Consider the following 24008-nt stretch of genomic DNA (forward strand, 5'->3'; position numbering starts at 1 on the left):
CCACCGGGAAAGATAGACACCCCCGACACCGTCACTGGAGATCGGCCAAGGGGTCTGCACCTGGGAGGCAGCCCCGCCCGGTGGGCACTCAAGATCCTTCCACAGGCTTCGTCATCCCCCAAGTCCCCGACCCCCTGCCCTACGCTCCGTCTCGTCACTGGTGGTCACGGGCCGGGGGAGCGGAGCCGCCCGACTCTCCAACCGCTGTCTACCATTGGCGGGGCCTTCCATCCATCACGCTAGGCCCCGCCCACGAGGCCGACGTTCCTCGGACTACGTCGCTCCCGCAGGCCGCGACGTAGCTAGCGATTGGCGGAGAAGGCGGCAGCCGTCCCAGCGGAGACGACGACGGGGAGGTCTCAAGGAGTCGGGACGAGCCGGAGCGCGTCACCCCGTACCGCTGCGGTGGTCGCTCGCGTTCAGTCGGCCCCGTCCGTGCCGCCCTGCACTGTTGCGGCCACCGCGGGACCATGGCTGCGCTCGTGGTGCTCCTGTCCTTGTTGGCGGCGGGTGAGGGCCGGGGCGCGCTGGAGGTGGCCGTGAGCCCCGGGGGGCGGGGGGCGGCCCCAGGTGGGCGGCAGCGGGGCGGGTGCCGCAGTGCGGGTGCCCGGCGGCGGCCTCGCCCCAGCCGCCTCCCTCTCGGCCGTCTGGTCGGACCGACCTGTGGCGGCGAGGCCTGGCGGGCCGCCGGGGCGGGGCCAGACCGCGTGGGGGCACCTGAGCCGGCCTCCACCCTCCGCCTCTTCCAGGAAGGCGCGGCCCCGGGTCCAGCCGCCGGTCTCTTCCGGCTCCGGAGGCACCGGGATGCGTTTCTCAATTAACTGTGACCGCAGCCCTCGGCGAGGAAGGGAAGGCCGACTTATGAGCTGCCATCAGATGCTGCGTCAGTTTCTTGGCATTTTTCTGGTGTCTTCCTTTCCAGCGTTTGTCATCAGTAATTGGTGAAGTCCCCTCTGTTCCCTTACGTGTTTCAAATACAGAAGTTGGAGGTGGAGTAACTGGTTTTGTAGGATTCTTTCTAAAGGCAAGTTCAGAGTACCTCTCAGTAGTTTGTCAGGGTTCTCCATTTTAAGGATTTGGAAACTAAGATGTGAGTCACGTTCCTAGGGTCACATGTCAAGTAAATGATAGCTTTCAGAGTGGAACCTAGGTTCCCTAGTGTTCACCAAGTCCGCTAATATTTGGCCTCTTACTGTGTATCATGTAATTCGTTTAATTATACAGTAGTCCTTAGAAGAGGACATCATCCTCGTTTTACAGGGCGATCAGGCCTAAATCCATTACCAACAGCACGCAGGTAGGAAGCAGCAAAGCTGGAATTGAACCCGAATCAGCTGGCCCCAAGGCATGGGTCTTTCCGTTGTGTGTGTTGTGGCACAAGTGACAGAAATGCGCCTACTGCGTAGGAATGATGGGGACCTGGACTGGGGGCTCAGACAGTGGCAAACAAAAGGCTAGATTGAGAACAACTTGGGCTCTGTCTGTTTAAAACCTATAGCTTACAAATCTGTGGGAGGCTTCACCCACTTTTGGAATGGTGGTTTATTTCTACACGAGGGTATAGGCCACTGGCATTCTTGAAATCTGACGTTCTTGAAATCATCTCCATCCCTGGAGATGTGCTCGGGGTCATGTATTGATAATTATTTTCATACTCCCAGGGTTTTAGGGTTCTTTTGTTCCTTTCATTTCTGCTTTTGGCTCTGGAAGGGTCATCCTGATCTATCTAGTAAGTTACTTTGAGGGGTGTTTTTATTTGTTTGAAATGTAGTTTTTGAAATCTAAAAAAAATCTTCTCTTTGATACTGTGATTTAACTGAATATCTGTTGAAATCCCATCTTTTAATGTTGTGACTAATAATTAGTTTGGTTCAGTGAGGTTTAGGGTTTTTTTGGTTTTTTGGTCTGAAGCAAAGTAATTGCTTCTGTACACGGTTTGAACATGGTTTCCTAGCTAGAGTATAGTTCATACAGACTAAGAATTTGACCTTGTCAGTTTCTGCATTGCTTGGTCTTGTCACATGAGGTTAAATTACTATTTTCCACAATGACTAAATGTGATTTAGTGGAAAACATCTCCAAGAGATTAGACTTCTCTATTTGAGAAAAAACGTAAATCCTTTAAAATGGTGTTAACCAGAGAGAGACTAGAGGAAGGGAACTAGTGTTATGAATACCATGTCAAGAGGAGTATTTGAAAAAAAAAATTCAGATGTTTATCTTGAACAGGAAAGGCCAAGGGCAAACAGGTGGTATTTGAAGCAGTGTCATGTGGAAGAGGGATTTGATGTGGCCAGTGATGCCCCAGAGGTCAAAAGTAGGACCTATTTTGTTCTTCTCTTATTGATTCCATCCACTGTTCATCGATCACAGCATAGTACCGTGGGAGTCCCAAAGGGAAAGGATACTCCCTCTCTAGCCCAAAATGGGAGATAGAAATTTTGTTGTGGGGGGTGATGCTTCATTGGCAAATATGTGGAAAAGATTGGAGTGGGGGAAGGCAGTTTAGACAGAATGGCCTGTGTACGAGCAGAGATAGGAGCAAAAGAGCCAATAGTTTGGTGGGGCTGGAATGAATAAGGATTGAGCTGGAGAGCTCCCAGGAAGTAAGGTTGGTGAGGTTCCTTGGGTGTTCTGTTTTAGGTTTTGTCTCAAAAGCTCTGGGCAGTAAGTGCAGGTGGTTAAGCTGATAGGTGAACAAACCCACTGGTATTTTGAAAAGGTGCTAGAAAAGCTGGCCCAGGGAATAGTGTGACAGGTAATCAGGCAGCCAGTTCTAGGAAGCCTGGTAAGGGTCCGGGAGTGTGCACCTGACCTGGAGGGAAAGGGATTTGTGAGATAAGGAAAAAAAATGGACAGAATTCAATGGTTGATTGGCTGTGGGGCTGAGGAAGAATTTAAAGATGACCAGTGTGAGCAGCTGCCTTGGAAGATGGTGTCGAGATAGAGAATACAGAAGGAGCATGTGGAAAGATGGTAAGTTCAGTTCGGAACCTGTTGAGTTTGAAGGACCCGTGGGACTTAGAAGGAAATGCTTATTAGCAGGCTGTTGGGTATGTAGGTCTAAGGCTCCAGGGAAATCTAGGCTGCCAATAAAAGTCTGGGAGCCATCAGTGTTTTTGGCGTTTGCAGCCTGAGGAGTTGATAGGCTCGGCCAGGGAGAGGGATATAGACTAGGAAAGCAGTGAGGGTCAGGAACAGAGCCCTCAGATCTCAAAAGTAGAGTTTGCTCGGTGATCTGTTAGGATGCCAGAAGAGGGTACTAGAACTTCCATTTGTAGCTTTTTTAGCTCCCCCCCCCCCTTTTTTTTAATAGTAATGGCCAGATATTTTGTAGAATATCAGTCAATTCAGGTTTGTCTGATGTTTTCTCATGATTACAGTGGGAAGAATACAACACAAATAGCTCATCCTTTTTAAAAAGTTTCTGGTTTTGTGTGCTTTGTAATATATTATGAATGTACAGTCTATTCTACAAGTGTGTACTTTATAAATAAATATATGTATATTGGGGCTGCTGTCAAATTTTGTACCAAAAGAATTGAAATCTAAAAAGTTTGGACAGGGGACACCTGGGTGGCTCAGCAGTTTAGCGTCTGCCTTTGGCTCAGGGTGTGATCCTGGAGTCCCGGGATCAAGTCCCACATCGGGCTCCCTGTATGGAGCCTGCTTCTCCCTCTGCCTGTGTCTCTGCCTCTTTCTGTGTGTCTCTCATGAATAAATAAATAAAATCTTTAGTAAATAAATAAATTAATTTTTTAAAAATTGGACATCGCTGCTTTAAAGGATGGAAAGGAAAGAAACTGAGGGGAAACTACCAGAGGGACTGGGAGGGGGGTGGAAACAAAACAGGGGCCCTAGCTTCATGAGGGCCAAGGCAGGAGATTTTCTGTTTTGTTTTTTAAGATTTTGTTTTTTTTTTTTTTTTCATGAGAAAAAAGAGAGACACAGGCAGAGGGAGAAGCAGGCTCCCCACAAGGAGCCGGATGTGGGACTCGATCCCAGGATCATGACATGAGCCAAAGGCAGATGCTCAACCACTGAGCCACCCAGGCATCTCAAAGCAGGAAATTTTCAAGGAGAGAGTTACCCAGGATTGGTGCTTTGAGAAGTTAAATAAAACAAGGGCTGAAAATTGTCTTTTGGATTTGGTAAATGGCATCGGTGGCCCAGTGGGGTCAGTAGCTGTGGGTTAGATGGTAGTGTTAGATGAAGAAGTAAAGAAGCAAACAGTGATGGTGATTGGTGGCTCTTCCAGGACCTTTCCTCGGAAGGGAAGCAGAGGCTGGTAGAGGTGGGGTTTTGTGGTTGTCATTTTAGAAGGGGAGCACTTAAAGTGTATTTTTATGCTGAAGTGAAAGAGCCGGTTGAAAGGGGGAAGTGGGTAGCATGAGGCATGGCTTCACTCATGAACTCAGCAACTGTTTCTTGAGCACCCATTTGTCAGGCACTGTTCTCAGCCCCAGGGATATTCTGTGAACAAGACAAGCTGGAATCCCAGCCCTCATGGAGCTTACATTTTTACAGGGCCAGCTTTTTGTGCCTACAACCATATAGCCACCTAACTCCTGATCCTCATTTTCCCAGGATAGTGGCATAATGAACATTGAATGACTAATAGGTGAGTGAATAAAGGTTCCTAAGAAGGCTGAATTCGGGGGTGATGTCAGCCTGGATGAGGGACAGCCCTGCCAGCATCTGGAAAGAGAGGAGATAAGCCTGGGAGCTGGCGCTGATAAATTTATAGTGCGGAGAGGAAGCAGGCAGTGGGCAGGATTCCTGTGCTCTCTTTTGAATCCAGGAATGAGGTTATCTAGTAAGACTGAATCAGGGGTGATAAGATGCAAGAAGTTGGGAAGCTCATTTCAGTTGAGTACAAGGAAGAACTTTTCAGGGGACTGGAATGTTGGGACAGTGAAGATGACTGCTGGCAAACGTTGGGTTTGTAAGTTGAGGCAGTGTCCCCCTTGACTGGTTATATTCTGGTAGAGAAGGGGAGACTTCCTGTCAGGTATCCAGGAGAAATCTGGAGTAGGCAACAGTTTCTCAGTCTAGGCCACAGCTGTAAGGTTTTTCTATAGTCTGAGGCTCCTGAAGGACTGTCATGCAGGCACCAAAGCGGGGAATCTACCTACAGTGTTGGGGCAAAATAATTCAGTAGAGCTTACTTTGCTGGGATTGAGTGAATAGGGCCCTATTGCAAAACAGGACTATCTCCAGATCCAAACAAGGTTCTTTAAATGTGTATGATACTTAGAAAGTACAGGTCTCTTGCTGCCCCATTTTCCTTAGCGTTTGCAATAACCACTAGTGTAGTGAACCAAGATGTCTATCAGTTAGAGACAGCCATACCATTCTAATTTTTTTTTCTACCTGCCTTTGGCTAGAACACTTTGGAAATCCTGCTCTGGTCTGCGCTGAATTGAAACTCATAACTCTTCATGTTGTATCAGCACCATCCTGAGGCCTTTTATTTACTGTCAATACTGCAACACCAAAACATTTATTGTTGCTTCTAACTTTATTCCCATACCCTGTAAGTGGTACTTTCCTTAGGTCAAGAGAATAACAGTGATGCTTTATTAAAGTCTAATTTTCCCATACTAGGTAAGCATGGCCAAGATTTGTTTTGGACTTGGAGCTAATATTTCATAGGAATCTGAAAGTTTCCATAAGTTACTTGTCCTTGTCTAAGCTAGACATCATTAGGTTAACACAGAATGGCTGAAGAAGCCAGATACCTCATCCTTGAAGGGTTTATCACATAGTCCTTTTATTCTCATCCTTTGCCTCTTAATCTCAGACTCCCTACCCCTAGACTTGTTGGCTATATTATTACAGAATACTTGTTCTCAGCCTCTTGATAAACCCATTGGAAATACTATTTCCTATACTACTTCTAAAGTCTGCAGTGTTTATATTCTGACTAGTAACATGGGCCCCCCTCCACTCACCTTTGACAGTCCTCATTTTGCTAGGTTTGTTTATGGGTTGTAAAAAGAGATCTGCTCTATCTGAAGATATGCTAACTTGCTCAATTTTTAGAGTGAAACACTAGGAGTCTTAATTTGCATTTTGAAGAGAAGGTGGATGGCAGAAATACTTTAGAGATTTCAAGTTTCTTCCTTTTTAGTCTGTGCCAGGGTTTTGCTTTCTTTTTGTTTTTATTTTTTAAAGTTTTATTTAAGTAATCTCTACACCCATCGTGGGGCTTGAACCAACTACCTAGAGATCAAGAGTTGCATGCTCCTCTGACTGAGCAAGCCAGGCGCCCCTTGTTTGCTTTTGAAATTCTGGAGCCATGCCACTGATTTCTAACTCTTGCTGAATGTGCCAAATGTCGCTGTTTAAGGGCCACCTGCAGGAAGGTATCTAGCTCATTGAGAGAATTGTGTTTCATAACTGTGCCTCTGTGACAACCCAATGTATGGACTTGGGTTCTTAGAGCAATACTTTGAAAAAGAATTTGTTGATGTTTGGGATTCAGCACTTTGTTCAATAATATGTAGTATGCTAATTCAGTGGAGAATGGGGAAACAGGTTTTATTTTTTATTTTTTGGAAACAAGTTTTATATTTAATAATTTTCTACATGGGCGTAAGAGATTTATGATGTTCATCATTCATTTATTAATCTGTTTTCTTCCAGGTGTTTTGGGGAACGAGTTCAGTATATTAAGATCACCAGGGTCTGTTGTTTTCCGAGATGGAAATTGGCCTATACCAGGAGACCGAATCCCAGATGTGGCTGCATTGTCCATGGGCTTCTCTGTTAAAGAAGTATGTGTATTTTTGAAAAAATATTGGGAGCTGCTTCTAAAAGTATTTTTGTTGATTTTTCTGCCAATAGCCCAAGAAACCAAGAAGCAAACATAGGTATATTTAGTAGAGATTACAAAAGGTAAAACTTATTTGTAGTCGGGAAGATTTGGAGATGTGCTACAAACTTGGCTTATGAAACCAAATCATCATAAATCATTAATCATGTAATTATTCATAGTAGTGATGTTCTTTGTATATGAGAATGCATCTGTCCTATTAATAGGATTCACAGTTTTACTTCTTTTGTCAGTACACAGTAGATGTAGGTCTTAGCTTGGGTTGCTGTTACAAAGTACCAGAGACTGGATGGTTTATAAACAATGGAAATTTTTCTCTCACAGTTTTGAGGGCGAGAAGTCCAAGATCAGGGTGCCAGCCCAGTCAGATTCTTAGTGAGCACCCTCTTCCAATTTGCAGACTGCTGACTTCTTTCATGTCCTCACAGGGTGGGGAGAGGGTGAGAACTCTCTGGAGTCCCTTTTATTAAGGCATTAATAACCTCACTGTGAGGGCTCCATCCTCATGACCTAATCACCTCCCTAAGGCCTACCCCTAATACTATCACACTGGGGGATAGCTTTCAACATGAACCTGGGGGAGACACAAACGTGCAGTCTATTCCAATTTATTATGAATGATAAAATGTGCATGCGTCTTGCTGGAGTTTAAGAATGTAGTGTGGTCAGTAGCTGTGGAATATAATGCCTAGGACCTTGGTTTCCCACATAAGCTGTTGAGTATTTGGCTGCTGCCATGATGTAGTGAAAGGGGTGTAGGTCCTGTCACGAGAGGTCCTCAGTTAAGGGCATGGAGAGAGGGGATGTAGTCTGCTCTCTCTTCCCACTTCCTAAGTCTGGTGCTTCTGATGTGGTCTCTAGACATCACCTGTCACTCAAAGGGACTCTCCTCTTAGGTCCTGAGTTCCCTTGAAGCCTGAAACCCTGCAAGGGAGCTGCCTCTCTACTGGGCCTGTGGGTGGTCCCGAGTTCCTTATGGGAACAAGACTGGCTGTTTACATTTAAGGATGAAATTTGTACCTACTTCTTTATAGACTTAAATTTGACTACCCTTGGCTGTCATAATAACCCTGAGAAGTGATTATTAGTAACTTAACATGAGCTGCTTTTAAGAGGGATTTTATTTATGAAGAGTTTAGTCTAAAGAGAAGACTTTAAATGGCAGTTTTGCTGTGTCCTTATGAAAGAGAAAAGCCATGCTGTCAGTAAGGGCAAATGATGGGGTAGGGAGTGGGGATTCGCCCCTGGTTCTGTGAAGAGAAGAGTATGTAATCTGGAATTTGAAGAGGACCTACATTTTGTTTACTTGTCTGCTTTCTTCCACAAAAGGTTTGGGAGGACTTACTACTAGACTTTGTTGTTTCAGATCTGTAGAAGTTTAAGAATATGAAGGAGGTCGAAATCATCCCCATCCCTGGTTAGGAGATTGCAACTACTGCCTTAAACATTTGCTTCCCCTGCCCGCCCCCCCTCCCCTGTGAATTTTCATTGCCAGTGTTATCCCGGAACCCTTTGACTCTGCTTAGTATCTGTTGTTGGGGAGGTGGTTTCTGGAGTGGATAAGTAAGCCCTGTCTCATGTTTTACAATGTCTAGGACCTTTCTTGGCCAGGACTTGCAGTGGGTGACCTATTCCATCGTCCTCGGGCTACCATTATGGTGATGGTGAAGGGAGTGGACAAACTCGCTCTACCCCCAGGCAGTGTCATTTCATACCCTTTGGAGAACGTGAGTATTCACCCATTTTTAATCTTGTCGAGCTGTCATTATGAATTATGTTCGAAGCACACTTTTCTTGTCCACATTTTCTTGGGCATTATCTTGTCACTTTCCCTTCTGAATTTTATTTGATTATTTGTGTAAGTAGGAGACTGGAGTCTGTTTTGCTGGCTCACTTACTCCTTCACTGGCTTTTCATATAGTGTGGCTGGATGAGCTATCGTGAGAGGCCCTCCTTCCATTGCCAGCACATAGAAGTCACTAAAACATGTGTGTAGCTGAATTTTCAAGCAAGGGATACACAGAGCTGCCAGACAGGCATAGAAAGCTCAAAAGCTACAGTGGTGAGCCAGAGCTTCATGTTTCTTACAGAAACCCAGGGGCTGTGAAATGCTGTCTTGTTCTCAAAAGGGGGACTAGTAAAACCCCAGCTGCCCCAGAGCTACACACCAGAGGAGCTGGCTTACCACTCTTGAGCAGTGGCACCGAAAGAGTCCCCTAAGAGAAATCAGAATCCCAGGCTTGGGCTGTGCAGAGTGGTGTGCCCCAAATTCACATGACCCACCCCATACGGATGCCTCCACAGCCCAGGGCTGCTTTGATTAAAAAAAAAAAAAATTGAAGAGGAGTAATTCGCAAAGCACTTGCAAGAAAAAAAATGCCATGAGAGAGTCTGCAGGTGCAACAAATTGAATTCATACCCTTAGAACTACAGATAACAGACCAATCTCAAGGAGATTTTAAAATACATATGTTAAAATTGTGAGGAGGTTCAAGGAAGGGATAAAAAGAAACTGAGGCAGGTAGAAGACATTTTTGGTATGTGGTGCATTCATTGATACCTCTGAATATTTTGTAATTTATCTTTGATTTCTTTAACCCATGAGTTATTTAGAAGTGTTTAACCTGTGGGTTATTTTCAAATATTTTTAAATTTTTCAGTTTCTAATTTCATGGCATTGTAAGACTGGTCTATATGATTTTGGGGGGGAATTTTTCAGACTTTCCGTGGTCTAGTATAAATTATTTCCAAGCACACATGACATGATTACAGAAGGCCATGTACTAGGCCACAAGGCAAACCTCAACAAATAATAATTCATATCAAATAAACTACCCTCTCTGACCACAATGCAGTTAAATCTGAAAATGATAACAAAACAATACCTTAAAAAAATGTATTTGGAAGGGTGGGGAGGATGGAGGTAATAGGTGCAGGGGACAAAGATGTACAAACCTCCAGTTATAAAAAAGTCACGAGAATGGGAAGTACAGCATAGGGAATACACTCAATAATATTGCAATAACTTTGGTGACAGATGGTAACTAGACTTACCATGGGGATCATTTCATAATGTGTATAAATACCAGATCACTATGTTGTACTCCTGCAAACTAATACAATACCGCATGTCAGCTATACTTCAGTAAATAATAATAAGAAAATAAAAATGCATTTGGAAATGATAAAAACAAAATAGATGACCCCTCAGGTTTAAAGCACACTGGAAATCTTAAAAGATATTTGAGAAAAGCCTTTGTCTTCATAAGGAATGATAGTAGAAAGCAGATTTCTCATTCCCATTAGACACTAAAAGCAAGAACCAAAAAGCAGTGATGGTCTATGGGGCGCCTGGTGGCTCAGTCGGTTAAGCGTCTGCCTTCAGCTCAGGTCATGAACCGGAGTTCTGGGATCAAGTCCCACATCAGGCTCCCTGCTCAGTGGGGAGTCTGCTTCTCCCTCTGTTCCTCACCCCGCTCATGCTTTCTCTCTCTCTCTCCCTCTAAATAAATAAACAAAATCTTTAAAAAGAAAACAAAAGCAGTGATTGTCCAGTATAAGGCCAGGCTGAGAATACAGTTTATATCATCATAATAATGATAGATCCAATGAAAATTATGACTATTGGGAAGGTGACAGCATGTATGGGGCGGGGGATAGGGCTGTGTGGTTGGTGATGCAAGAAAGCTAAATCCTCATTCTCTATAATCAATAAATAGATGATCTCTAAAATGGAAAAATCAAGATGTAGTAACTAAACATATTTAGAAATGGTGGCAAAAGGAAAAGGAAACGGTTTGAAAGTGAGGGCCTTGGGAATGAGAAATGGAGCAAACTTTATTTTTCATAGTCTAATAGAACTCTTCATATCTTTAAACTGTATGTATAATCCTTTTTCTAGGGATCCCTGGGTGGCGCAGCGGTTTAGCGCCTGCCTTTGGCCCAGGGCGCGATCCTGGAGACCCGGGATCGAATCCCACATCGGGCTCTCGGTGCATGGAGCCTGCTTCTCCCTCTGCCTATGTCTCTGCCTCTCTGTCTCTCTCTCTCTCTCTCTCTGTAACTATCATAAATAAATAAAAATAAAAAAAAAAAGTCCTTTTTCTATATGACTCTTGAAAAAAAATTTATTTGTTTTTAAAGATTTATTTATGGTGGGATCCCTGGGTGGTGCAGCAGTTTAGCGCCTGCCTTTGGCCCAGGGCGCGATCCTGGAGACCCGGGATCGAATCCCACGTCAGGCTCCCAGTGCATGGAGCCTGTTTCTCCCTCTGCCTATGTCTCTGCCTCTCTCTCTCTCTCTCTCTCTGTGTGACTATCATAAATAAATAAAAATTTTTAAACAAAGATTTATTTATGGGCACCTGGGTGGCTCAGTCGGTTAAGTGTCTGCTTTTGGCTCAGGTCATGGCTCAGGTCCTGATCCGAAGGTCTGGGATCAGCAGGGAGTCTGCTTTCCCCTCTCTCTCCGCCCCTCCCCTTGCTCATGCTCTCTCATTTGCTCACTCAAATAAATAAAATTTTAAAAGATTTATTTATTTTAGAGAGCATAGGAGCTGGGGGGAAAGGGAGAGGGAGAGGGGGAGAAGGAGACTCCCAGCTGAGCGTGGGACACCCTCCCCCACAGCCCTACTGGTTCTCACCAATCAGAGATCATGACCTGAGCCGAAATCAAGAGTGGGACACTTAACCAACTGAGCCATCTTAGGTGCCCCATCTCTTGAAAAAAAAATTGTTTTTAATCAACAGGAAAAGTTAGTTGGAATAGATGGACTCCTACTAAATAATTCAAAAGTTAAAAAGAAAATCACAGTGGAAGTTTTGAAATTATTTGGAAGTGAATATCAATGAATGGTGCCATATATTTAAAAATAGTGAGGTGCGGCTAAGGTGGTAAGGAAAGGAAAATTTATAGCTTAAATGCATGTGTTAGTTTAAAAGATTGGAAATTAATGAGCTAAAGAAACTGAAAGAATTTCAGAATAAATGAAAGGAAACAGTAAAAATCAAAAGGCAGATTTATTTATTTTTTTATTGGAGTTCAATTTGCCAACATATAGCATAACACCCAGTGCTCATCCCACCAGGTGCCCCCCTCAGTGCCCATCACCCAGTCACCCCAACCCCCTGCCCACCTCCCTTTCCACTACCCCTTATTCGTTTCCCAGAGTTAGGTGTCTCATGTTTTGTCACCCTCACTGATATTTTCACTCATTTTCTCTCCTTTCCCTTTATTCCCTTTCATTAATTTTTATATTCCCCAAATGAATGAGACCATATAATGTTTGTCCTTCTCTGATTGATTTATTTCACTCAGCATAATACCCTCCAGTTCCATCCACGTCAAAGCAAATTGTGAGTATTTGTCATTTCTAATGGCTGAGTAATATTCCATTATATTCATATACCACATCTTCTTTATCCATTCATCTTTCGATGGACACTGAGGCTCCAAAAGGCAGATTTTAAAAATATTTTAATCTTAGTAATAAGATTATTAAGAATGCAATTTCCGTGAAAATGATTGTTGAGGATCCCTTTAAAATATATAAAAATCCAAAATGCTATTAAGATGTTAATATGCATGCAGTCAAAAACTAAGGATTTTTAAGACTAGCCTCATTTTACATGAGTACAAAATGTGAAAAGAGCTCATGTTGTTGCTTGACCCTGACTGCTAATACTTTTCCTGGCAGTGGGTGGTAAATGAAATACAAGGCTCATAGGGCAAAATCCACAAAATCTTAAAAAATTACCCTTAATCCTCAATGAAGCTTCTGTTTGATTAGCTCCTTTCATTAGAATTTCAAGTCCTATAGATAGAGAAATTTCATTCTCTCCAGGACACACACACATCTCCTTCTAATATAGTAGAAGAAAATAGGAGATTTTAAGCAGATGAGTTTTTTCCTTTTTGAGCTTCGTGTTCTGTATAATTTTTTTCTTCTCCTTCACAGTTTGGCTCTCATCTGACTCAGCAGCTTCTCTAATTTGATTGCTAAGGATGTGTTACCTTTAATCTTCAACTTTCCTGAAACAAGTGCCATTACATTAGGTGAAGTGAGGCTGGAAAGTCACAGCTCTCGCATTCCCTTAAAATAAGTTAATAGTATCATGAATTAGATGAAATTCCAGCATCAAAATTAATCAGCGATGAATCATATTTATTTCTGTCTGTACCATGTTAGCATTAACTTGCTACTTACAAACACTAACCATTTAATAGTAGAGGGAATCACTGGGGGAAAAAAAAATCACTGTAAGAAATCTCATTTAAAAAAAAAAAAAATCTCCATTTAGGGATGCCTCAGTGGCTCAGCGGTTTAGTGCCTGCCTTCAGCCCAGGGCATGATCCTGGAGTCCCAGGATCAAATCCCACATCAGGCTCCCTGCATGGAGCCTGCTTCTCCCTCTGCCTATGTCTCTGCCTCTCTCTCTCTCTCCCCCCCCCTGCCCCCCCCCCCGTCTCATGAATAAATAAATAAAATCTTTTTTAAAAATCTCTATTAGGGATCCCTGGGTGGTGCAGCGGTTTGGCGCCTGCCTTTGGCCCAGGGCGCGATCCTGGAGACCCAGGATCAAATCCCACGTCAGGCTCCCAGTGCATGGAGCCTGCTTCTCCCTCTGCCTGTGTCTCTGCCTCTCTCTCTCTCTCTATCATAAATAAATAAAAATTAAAAAAAAAAATCTCTATTAAAACAAAAACACTGGGCATCCCAGGTGGCTCAGCAGTTTAGTGCTGCTTTCAGCCTAGGGTGTGATCCTGGAGACCCAGGGACTGTCAGGCTCTCTGCATGGAGCCTGTTTCTCCCTGTGTCTCTGCCTCTCTGTGTGTGTGTGTCTCTCGTGAATAAATAAGTAAAATCTTTAAAAATAAATAATTTTTTTTAAAAAAAGTAGATTTTTACTACAATTGGTTATTTCAATTTGGTATCATGTGATCTCAGGGTAGAGGCTTCAGAATTCTTGTGACATACTTTATATGCCTTGTCTGAGTCTTCAGTCTATCTAGAGAAAAACCCTAAATCCAGTATTTTTAAAATTCTGAAATGAAAAATGAGGTCTAGCTCTCTTCCAATGAAATTTAATTCTTCAAATTCTTCTGACCTTCTTTTACATACAAGTTAATACTTTATTATAGAATGTGCATTCATTGTAACACACTTAATATTGAAATCAAATGAATTGCTGCTTAAAATACACTAACTACCAGGCGCCTGGCTGCCTTCAGCTTGGATCATGATCCCAGAATCCGGGGATCGAGTCCTGCATCAGGCTCCCTGCTCAGCAGGGAGTCTGCTTCTCCCTCTACTCCTCCTGCTTGTGCTCGCTCTCTCTCAAATAAATACATTTTTAAAAACCTTTTAAAAATATATGAACTACCACCAGGAAATGATAATTTTACAAGTGTTGTGTCCTTCGTGTTGGCAAGTTACTTCCCATCTAGGTGTATGAGAGATACAGACTTGAGGCCCACTAGGGCCTGCTTTGTTCCTTCAGAAAGGCTGTGTTTGGAAATGTTTTGGGTCTTTTGAATTTCCATAAATGATGGGGTTTTTTGTTTTCTTTTAAGGCTCTTTTGTTGTTGCTGAATGGTTTCTCTTACCCCTTGTATTCTGACGATAATTGGTCTTACTCTTAAATTTCAGGCAGTTCCTTTTAGTCTTGACAGTGTCGCAAATTCCATTCACTCCCTATTTTCTGAAGAAACTCCTGTAGTTTTGCAGTTGGCTCCCAGTGAGGAGGTAAGTGATAGTTTTTATTTAAGGTGTTTTAAAAGATAAGCTTTCCTTAATGAAAATTTAAAACTACTTTTATGAAAAATTGTATATATGTTCTCTGTTGATTGCATATACATATATATTTTATACATACTCTGTATATTGGAATTAATGTGCAGACTGTAACAAAATTTTGGATTCTTCTTGCAGAGAGTGTATATGGTGGGGAAGGCAAACTCGGTTTTTGAAGATCTCTCTGTAACATTACGACAGCTCCGCAACCGCCTGTTTCAAGAAAACTCTGTTCTCAACTCACTTCCCCTCAATTCTCTGAGTAGGAACAGTGAAGTAAGAAATGCCGCCATTGAATGAATACATGAACATCATTACTAATTTTCCATGTCTTATGCCCCCTGACTTCAGAGCAAACTTGGAATTTTAGGAATTGACAAGTTTTGCCAGTTTCCTGCTGGCATAGATTCTTCTTCTTTAGTGTAATTTTTAAATGAATCCCAAATCCCGCGAACAAATAGACTTTTTTTGTGACTTGAGTAAATAGTTTTATAATCTCTTGCTGCAGGGGTTGCCACCAGTTAAGGCAGACAGGACAGGAGTCACACAAACTACTTGATTGGTGGAGCTCTGTTGGTCTGGTTATGTAGAGGCCATTATTCACTGCCATCTCTGATGTGTTGTCTCCTCTTTCTAGTACATTCTCAACAGTACAGTAGAGGGAAGGACTTACTTTTGACTCCCTATCAGCTTCACCACCCTCTTTACCATGTAGCATGCCACCTTTGTGGCAGTCTCTCCTCTTTACCTACTATGGATGACCAGACCCGCCATCTTTCCTTCTCTGATGTGGAATGTATTCAAAGAATGTGAGCAGACTGGGCCACTGGCAGGACCTCATTGCAGTATGTCAAGAGTATTTTGATCCCTGGAGGGAAAACCACTCAAGAGTTTGGATGCTATATCAAGTTTTTTTAAAGAGCTTTTATTTAAATATTCAAGGAGTCTTATAACTGCTCTTAAAAATCAGACCTGTGCTGGGTTTATCTGAAACTCCCATTTCAACTAATTCTGTTATCATACCTTTATCAAATATATAGCTTTTTTTTTTCAAATATATAGCTATTGAGGGTAGTCACTGTACTGAGAATGACCCATCACCTTTTTATTAGGAAATGATTTTATGAGCATTTTCAGTTGAGATGAACCTACCAAATGGAGAACAACTGTTGCCTAAAATCATTTACTACGCTAAACATTTATAATATATCCTGTGCCTTGCTTGATAAATGGCAAATACAGATCTCTGATGCATATTTAAAATAATGCTTATTTCTTTTGGCCCTCTGAAGGTTGATCTGCTCTTTCTTTCTGAATTGCAAGTGCTACATGATATTTCAAGTTTGGTAAGTCAGCTACTCTAGTATTTGTTTCATTTATTTTGGTTCCAAAAGACATTTCCGGAGAATCTTGAAATGATAGTGAGACCAATTGAAATTTGATTCTGCCCTAGATTTATGGTATCACAAAAGTTAAGAAATTGGTGGTGATGGGAATTCTGAACTCTTTTGTTACAGTGAAATTATTTTGCATTTCTGCTTCTAGGAGAGATAGTATATATATATCTTCAAGGGCACAGGCCTGGGAGTAGGGCCACCCTCGCCATAGTCCTGACTTGGCTGTTGATTTCTTGAAAGACATTAAGACCTAATTCCTGTATCTTTATTTTTGGGTCTAAAATAGAAATAACAGTTTGGACTAATAATGCTGTCAACCAAGTCAGGAAGGAAATAAATATACCTGTAGTATATTTTGTGTGTGAGAGTGGTTCTTAAAAAAAAAAAAAGCCCTCCTGAGACTAAAAAAGAAAACTTACTGGTATGCTGTCTTCTGAGGTTGTTCCCCAGTTTTCAGTGGATTGATTTGGGAGAGTCTAGAGGTGTATTGCTGGGGGCAAGCCAGGCCAGTGCTCTAGGAGGGCGTGTGTGAGGTAACTGCTCTCTGAGCACTGATGGCTCATGCTCTCCTGGGATCAAACTGGTCCTGCTGTCTGTTCTTTCATGCCCTGGCCCATATCTGAGCGTGTTTTGTTTTCTTAAGTTCTATGTAGGCCCAGTGTGAGGCTTGAACTCCCGACCCTGAGATTCAGGGTCATATGCTTTACCAATTAAGCCAGCCAGGTGCCCCTTATATCTGAGGTTTTTTAACTAAGAAGCTTTTTTTTAAAGAGCTTTTATTAAATATTCAAAGAGTCTTACAGTCGCTCTTAAAAATGAGATTTGTGGGGATCCCTGGGTGGCTCAGCGGTTAAGCACCTGCCTTCAGCCTGGGGTGTGATCCTGGAGCCCGGGATCGAGTCCCACGTCGGGCTCCCTGCATGGAGCCTGCTTCTCCCTCTGCCTGTGGCTCTGCCTCTCTCTCTCTCTCTCTGTCTCATAAGTAAATAAAAATTAAAAAAAAAAAAAATGAGATTTGTGCTGGGTTTATCAGAAACTCCCATTTCAACTAGTTCTGTTTGCCACCAGATTAGACTATTTGTATATTGTGGCACACTGGTATGGTTCTGTTCAGCCTAGTTTTTAGTTCAGTATAGAATTTGAAGTGGCTGTGTCTGACATGACCCACTTCCTTTTGTTTGTTTGTTCTCCTAAGTTGTCTCGACATAAGCATCTGGCCAAGGATCATTCTCCTGATTTATATTCGCTGGAGCTGGCAGGTTTGGATGAAATTGGGAAACATTATGGGGAAGATTCTGAACAATTCAGAGACGCTTCCAAAATCCTTGTTGATGCTCTGCAAAAGGTAAATTAGTGATGGGGGTATCTGAGGTCAGAGTAATACCATTTCACTTTTAGCCTCTTAGTGGAAAAATCTATTTAGTGAAGTACTGTTGATTGAAGTCTCCTCTTTGGAGGACCTCTAATTTTAGTGACAAAGGGTAGAGTGGGTCAGAGATGTGTGCTGGGATGTCTCTAATGCTGGCAGAGACAGCAGAGGAAATGATCAATAACTCCAGCACAATACTTTTTTAATTGTGGTGAAATAATACGTAAGTTAAAGTTACCATTTTAACCCTTTTTAAATGTACAGTTCTGTAGCATTAAGTACGTTTACATGGTTATACAACTATCACCACAATCCATTGCCAGAACTTTCTTCTTTGGTACCTGAAACTCTGTCTCCATTAACCCTATGAAATCTTCGAAGGAGCACACTCTGCACCGTACCAGACATTGAGTAGTTGTGTAATAGGTGCTAGTTTCTCTCTGCCCTTGGAGTTGCTCACCTGCAGCTTTTCAATGAGTTAAACTTTATAGGTGTTTGTGATTAACTGGAGACCCCTTAGGAAGATTTTTAGTTTTCCACTTCCTTCCCCCAGTTTACATGCCAACAACTTGTTTCTTCTTAATTTTATTTCAAATGTTTGAATATATGTTGAAGATTAACACTTTTCTGAATATTTTGACATAATCAAACCTTTAAGACTGTGTGATGCGTTAGCTAATAGGTGGATATATGTTCTCATAGGTGCACAGAGCTTTAACATTATTTTCATAAATGCATGTTTGCGATTCATAGTAACGTCTGTAACTCTTCAGTTTGCAGATGACATGTTCAACCTTTATGGCGGGAATGCAGTGGTGGAGTTAGTGACTGTCCGGTCGTTTGACACATCTCTTGTCAGGAAGACAAGGACTATTCTTGAGGCAAAACAAGCGGTGAGCACATTTTTAGACCCTGCTTCAAAACTGTAAAAATAAAAACAAAACAAAAAAAAACTCCACTAAATCCTCAATCACCTGTGGGCTGCATGGACGATCAGACAGTAAATCTGGGAAACAATTTCAGTGAAAACCTAGATTGCTTATTCACGGAGGCATGTGTGTTTTGCCAGGCAATGCTCAGTTCCTTAGGGTTGTAATCAGATAATACAAGATTTAAGGATGAGTCTATCAAAGCCAATAAGATAATTCAAATACTGCTCTTACAAGCAGACATCAGACGTTGATGTGAGGGAGTGGAGGATTCAGCACGTGGAGTCTTTTCCTGGAGGTATGTTGTCTGTGTGGCATAGTCTCTCATTTTCCAGGACCTGCTGTGTATACTCCTGAGAATTTGATTTACTTCTGTAAGTTTTCAGCCTGCATCATGCTTTGATTTTAAGCCTTGTCCTAGGCAAGGGTGCCAGCCATAGCAAAACGTGTGTATGTGAGCATAGACAAGAGCTGCACTGTGGGAACTCCAGAATAGCATGTGGGCAAGAACCTTATTTATAGTTGGTTTGAGAGCTTAGAACAATTACACAGGCATCTAGAGACACTCCCCTTTGGACCCATTTATTGATCTCAGTGTGGGACTTAAGACTGTCCAAGGTAATGCTCATTCAAGATCATCTAGACGTGACTGATCTGAGATAGTTTCATTCTAAAGGGAGTAGGAGGCCCTGTATTTAAGACAGTATGGGGACACCTGGGTGGTTCAGTGCTTGAGCGTCTGCCTTTGGCTCGGGGTGTGATCCCATACCATGTGGTACCCTGGGCTCCCAGCATGAAGCCTGCTTCTCCTCCCTCTACTTGTGTCTCTGCTTCTCTCTGTCTCTTGTGAATAAATAAATACAATCTTAAAAAAAAGTATGGTAGGGATCCCTGGGTGGCGCAGCGGTTTGGCGCCTGCCTTTGGCCCAGGGCGCGATCCTGGAGACCCGGGATCGAATCCCATGTCGGGCTCCCGGTGCATGGAGCCTGCTTCTCTCTCTGCCTGTGTCTCTGCCTCTCTCTCTCTCTCTCTGTGTGACTATCATAAATAAATAAAAATTAAAAAAAAAAAAAGTATGGTAGGCTGGACAGTCCAAAAAATATTCCCACTACAGAGCATCTAGGAATACCGATAAAATATAAACATCTTTTTGAGTGTATAGTTTAGCTCTCAAGACATACATTCTTCAGGAGCAAATAAAGAAGAGGAACTCAAACTGGTAGGCAGGCTACCCTGGGAACATTTCTAGTTGGGTTACCAGGAGAGTGGTAGTAAGGCCCTGGCTCCCTCAGAAGGGCAGGGTTTGAAATGGACACTTCTATATAAAACTGGGGGAGCCAAGGCAGACTAAGAAACCGGTATCTGCCCACTGGCAGAGGAAGACAAAATGGCAGGTTGGGCTCCTCCATGTAGTTGGGGAATGTTGTTGGGGATGGGAATGTCTCTTAGGGAATTCTTTTTTTCTCTCTTTTTTTTAAGATTTAATTTATTTATTCATGAGCGACACACAGAGAGAGAGAGGCAGAGGGAGAAGCAGGCTCCATGCAGGGAGTCCAACGTGGGACTCGATCCTGGGTCTCCAGGATCACGCCCCGGGCTGCAGGCGGTGCTAAACCTCTGGGCCACCGGGGCTGCCCTCTTAGGGAATTCTTAACCACAAGTCCACCTTCATGTGGGTTTGTGGCTCAAATTTATATTTACTGCAAGTTCTAGGAAGCCCCAGGCCAAGAAATTCACACAAACCCTGGTCTCAAGATGGTAAGACCTGTGGTGCCCAGCAGGAGTAAATGTAAAACCTCTGGTAGGACATTCCCTCCACACGAGCCACAGTGGAGCGGGTGCCCCCAAATGTGAACTCAGAACACCATGAGGCAGGGGGAGCCAGTTTCCTGTGAGTGCAAGGTAACTACTAACGTGTCAATTAGACCACCAAAAACTTCTGTAGAATATGGATATAGGCTATAAAACAATTTAAACTGATTAAAGAAATAGGAGTCAAGAAAAAGAATAAGATACTTTTTAAATTTAAAAGATTTTATTAGAACACAAGCAGGAGGAGTGGGGGAGGGAAAAGCAGAAGCAGACTCCCCCTGCTGAGCAGGGAGCCCCATGCAGGGCTCAGTCCCAGGACCCTGAGATCATGACCCTAGCCAAAGGCAGACGCTTCACCTACTGAACCACCCAGGCGCCCCTCAACATACTTTAATGGCAGATGTGAATGTAACTGGAGCCTTCCAGTACTAGATTCTTTCACCACTGTCCCCACCAGGCCTGCTAATTTTATAGGAGGTGACTCTGGAGAGTTTGAAGAAGGTGTCCATGTTTTGGGAGTTTGGCAAGGCAGTTTTGCAGAGGTGAATTACTTTGTCTACTCTGAGGTGTTAGGTGGAATTTATAATGGATAAATGGAGTTTATTAGGAAATGAGCTTATTGGGAAAGTAGTTTCTAAAATTATTGTCTATGTGGGGAGGGGCCAGAATCAGGTGGCAGTCACTGGATTTTCTTTACCTACAAGGTAGTGCATTAACATCTTACACACATAATCTGAAGTCTACAGTATCTAGCAGACAAAAGCACTCAGAGCCAGGAGGCTTGTACCCAGCACCCCTGGGAGCACTGTTCTGCCCCGTTCTCCTGTGTCTGGTGTCTGCCCCTCAGCTCTGTGTAGATGATCTCCCCAGTCCCCAGGAGACAAGGCCCTGGGCTTAAGGTTCTCTGTAGGGTACTGGAAACGTTCTACAGTTAGGTTGTGGCACCAGCCGTGCAGCCCTGGGAATATCCTAAGGTGCAGGGAGTTGTGCACAGGAAGAGAGAACCTGTTTACCCCCAAAAAGAAAGAGGTTTCCAAGGGTGAAATCCTTTAGTGTTTGCCTCCTGCTCTGAGCTTCCCACACATGGGAATGCCCAGCTCCTCTCTCCCACTGAGATCACGATCTTGCTTTAGTCTGAGGGAGAGTGTCAAGAGTTTAAGGAAAGGTTCAAGTGCCCACAACATGCCAGGTGCTGGGGTCTGGGGCTGCTTTCTCTTCTCTGTCCTTTTAAGACAAGCCTGATCCTATTGCTTACTTCCTGCCTGAAACCTCGCCCACAGGCTCAAGGCCACATTGCCCATACCTCCCCTGCCTCTAGCCACTCGTCCTGCTGCTTTCCTCCTTGTTCTGTTCTCCAGCCAGGATGAACGAAGCTTCCCCAACAATGCCTCTGCGCACACCTGGAATCGACTCCACCCCCACCAGGGCCTGGCAGGATGAAGTTGTGGCTGAATGAACTATTTGTTTTCCTCTTTAAAATTAAAAATTTTAAGTGGAGCACACATAAGCATATAGCATGTGGGGAAGGGAACACAGTACTTGTTCCTCTGAACCTCCCGGTCCTGTCCCTGTACCGTCCCCATCCCCAGGTAACTGCTGTCCTGATACATTAGTCATGCCTGTGATTTCTTTACAGCTTAACCACGGAATGGATTTATCCTTAAACACTAGTGTTTGGTTTGCCTGCATTTGAATTATATGTGGACGGAACCCTGCTGTGGTTTTCAGAGTCACACAGGCTGTAGGTCAGGCCTCACTGCCACGGCTTCCGTTGTGTGGACCTGCCACATTCTCCGTGCGCTAAGTGGACATCCCTGTGCATGTGTCTCAGTACACAGAAGGTTGCCCTAGGGTATGGACTTGCTGGATTACATGATATGCATACTTTCGACAATAGTGAGGTCACCACACTTTCTGAGGCAGTTGGACTGGTTTATGCTTCCACTGACTGTGTGCTTACCTTTTCCGGGGAGGCTCCCCTTCCTGGCTCCTCCTAGTAGAAGCATGTCTTAATGCCGCCTAGGAATAAATGTTTGATAAATGAATCAGAGCTACCAAATGGGGATAATTTCCTATCTTAAAATTCTTCCCTCTTGATTTGCTTTCTTCTCTTTCTCGTAGAAGAACCCATCAAGCCCCTATAACCTCGCATATAAGTATAACCTTGAGTATCCGGTGGTTTTCAACATGGTACTTTGGATAATGATCGCCTTGGCCTTGGCTGTGATTATCACCTCTTACAATATCTGGAACATGGATCCTGGATATGACAGCATTATATATAGGATGACAAACCAGAAGATTCGAATGGATTGAACTTTCCTTACGCCAAACTTAAAAAAGAGGTTTGGAAATTGGCTGTTCTGTTAAATCTTCTAGTGTAAAGTAGATGGTATACTTTAAATTTATAAAAAAGAAATTTTGTTTTCCGTGTGCCTGTAACGTTCTTTTAGAGTGAATTATAGTATTGATGTGAATTGATTTGTGTGGTATAGATTCCATGATATGCTCAAATATGATATAACCATTTAATTTCATTCCATTTAACATTTGGAAATGTGCACTGAAATAAATGTAAAACATTTAGAATAGCTTGTGTTATTTATGTTGGGGGAAAATGCACTGAATTTATTAGACAAACTTAGGAGCGCTTAACTTCCTTACACAGGACAGGTGAAAATGACATTTGGGCTGTTCTATACTATGAACCATTTGTAAATGTCTTACCCTTGATGTAAATATCTCAAACAAGATAGAACGTTTTTAAACTTCAAGTAGCCCTAAACAGGAGATTGAGAACTGCATCTGATTCACAGAGGGTAGCTGGCTTTTAACCTCTTCTGAACGTTTGATGATCTAAATCGTAGGGTGCATATTAAAAATACTATGTTGATCTAAAAAGAAACTGGAAAAAAACAACTGGAGTTATAGATACCTGTCATTAGATACCCAAAAGCCAGTATTTGGGGGACATCTATAAAATGGGGCTTGACTATAAAATCTTTATTTTAATAACTCTTCCCCCTGTGTAAGTTACTGTTAATGGTTTGTGGTACGTCATTCTCTAGAATATTAAGTGGAAGTAGATGCTCCCTACTTTTCATGTGGAAGTGGACCAATGTCTATAAAGAGTGACAAATAAAGTTAATAATGATTCCAGATTTGTGTCATTTCAATACTAAATTTATTTTATATTATAAAATCCTAACAAAGCAGGTTGTATTTACTCAGAATTGGCTGTTACACAAACGGTTTCATGTCTCTTTAACATTTGTTTATTCTCGCTGCCTCCTGAGATTCAGTTTCAAGACAAGACATTTTAATTACCATTCTTATTGAATTTATACAGAATATCTGGTGAATTCACACTAGACTTTAAGTAGGAAAAGCCCAAATTTCCCTGTAGTATTTAAAAGAGGAGTAATTGATCAAAATAGAAAGGACTATCTAAGGTAAAGGCTTAAAGGTTATAGTTTTATTTCTTAAAAGACTTAATAGAATTTTAAATTTCATGATCATGTAGCAAAATCAGTCAGTTGTGCTGTCCTGCCCCTGGGAACTCTACTTGGGCTCAGCAGGAGCTGTTTCCATGCCCCTTCTTTGGGAAGATCATCACATCCTTTTTAAGTAACACTGAGGGTGGCAGGTTTGAAAAGATGGAGTCAAGCTAGTTGCATTTTCTACCACTTAGTGGAAGATACCTTTAACAATTACAGTGTTAAGTGTCCACAGAAGAAGGTTTGATTTTCTTTGTCTCCTCTAACTATAAATGGCCAAGCTGGTATCACGTTCCCTGAGAAGAGAGTTCCAAAATCACTGAAGTGTTCTCCACCTCTACCTCCCTGGTAAAGTTATCGGGGTGAGGGTGT

The 24008-nt window shown here is 42.7% G+C and overlaps 1 protein-coding gene and 1 long non-coding RNA gene across 4 annotated transcripts in view; one reads left to right on the plus strand and one right to left on the minus strand.

Moving 5' to 3' along the window:
- The window catches only part of LOC112673288 (uncharacterized), a 38063-nt gene extending 15801 nt beyond the window's left edge, over nucleotides 1–22262 (minus strand). The window contains exon 1 of the long non-coding RNA XR_003144720.3: nucleotides 22100–22262. This is a non-coding gene — a long non-coding RNA (uncharacterized LOC112673288). The remainder of the gene's footprint in view (nucleotides 1–22099) is intronic.
- On the plus strand, nucleotides 266–23298 carry ATP6AP2 (ATPase H+ transporting accessory protein 2). Of its 3 annotated transcripts, none has more exons than XM_025468842.3 (9): nucleotides 266–510; nucleotides 6649–6779; nucleotides 8434–8565; nucleotides 14488–14583; nucleotides 14770–14907; nucleotides 15924–15977; nucleotides 17224–17373; nucleotides 18171–18290; nucleotides 22261–23298. In XM_025468842.3, the coding sequence occupies exons 1-9, from the start codon at nucleotides 471–473 to the stop codon at nucleotides 22453–22455; spliced, it is 1056 nt and encodes a 351-aa protein (XP_025324627.1). In that variant the 5' UTR covers nucleotides 266–470; the 3' UTR covers nucleotides 22456–23298. The 3 variants fall into 3 exon arrangements, with proteins under 3 accessions (XP_025324627.1, XP_048963381.1, XP_025324628.3); XM_049107424.1 differs by lacking the exon at nucleotides 22261–23298 and adding an exon at nucleotides 18567–18698 and having other exon boundaries at nucleotides 276–510; XM_025468843.3 differs by lacking the exon at nucleotides 266–510 and having other exon boundaries at nucleotides 6597–6779.
- The last annotated feature ends 710 nt before the right edge of the window (nucleotides 23299–24008 follow it).

Source organism: Canis lupus, chromosome X, assembly GCF_003254725.2.
Source record: "Canis lupus dingo isolate Sandy chromosome X, ASM325472v2, whole genome shotgun sequence".
Lineage (NCBI taxonomy): Eukaryota > Metazoa > Chordata > Mammalia > Carnivora > Canidae > Canis > Canis lupus.

Bases quoted from the DNA above. Each gene is read 5' to 3' on its own strand.
- ATP6AP2 (XM_025468842.3), top strand. From the start codon at position 471: ATGGCTGCGCTCGTGGTGCTCCTGTCCTTGTTGGCGGCGG. The intron at 6,780-8,433 runs GTATGTGTATTT...TACAATGTCTAG, and splicing joins TGGGCTTCTCTGTTAAAGAA to GACCTTTCTTGGCCAGGACT. The intron at 14,584-14,769 runs GTAAGTGATAGT...TTCTTCTTGCAG, and splicing joins AGTTGGCTCCCAGTGAGGAG to AGAGTGTATATGGTGGGGAA.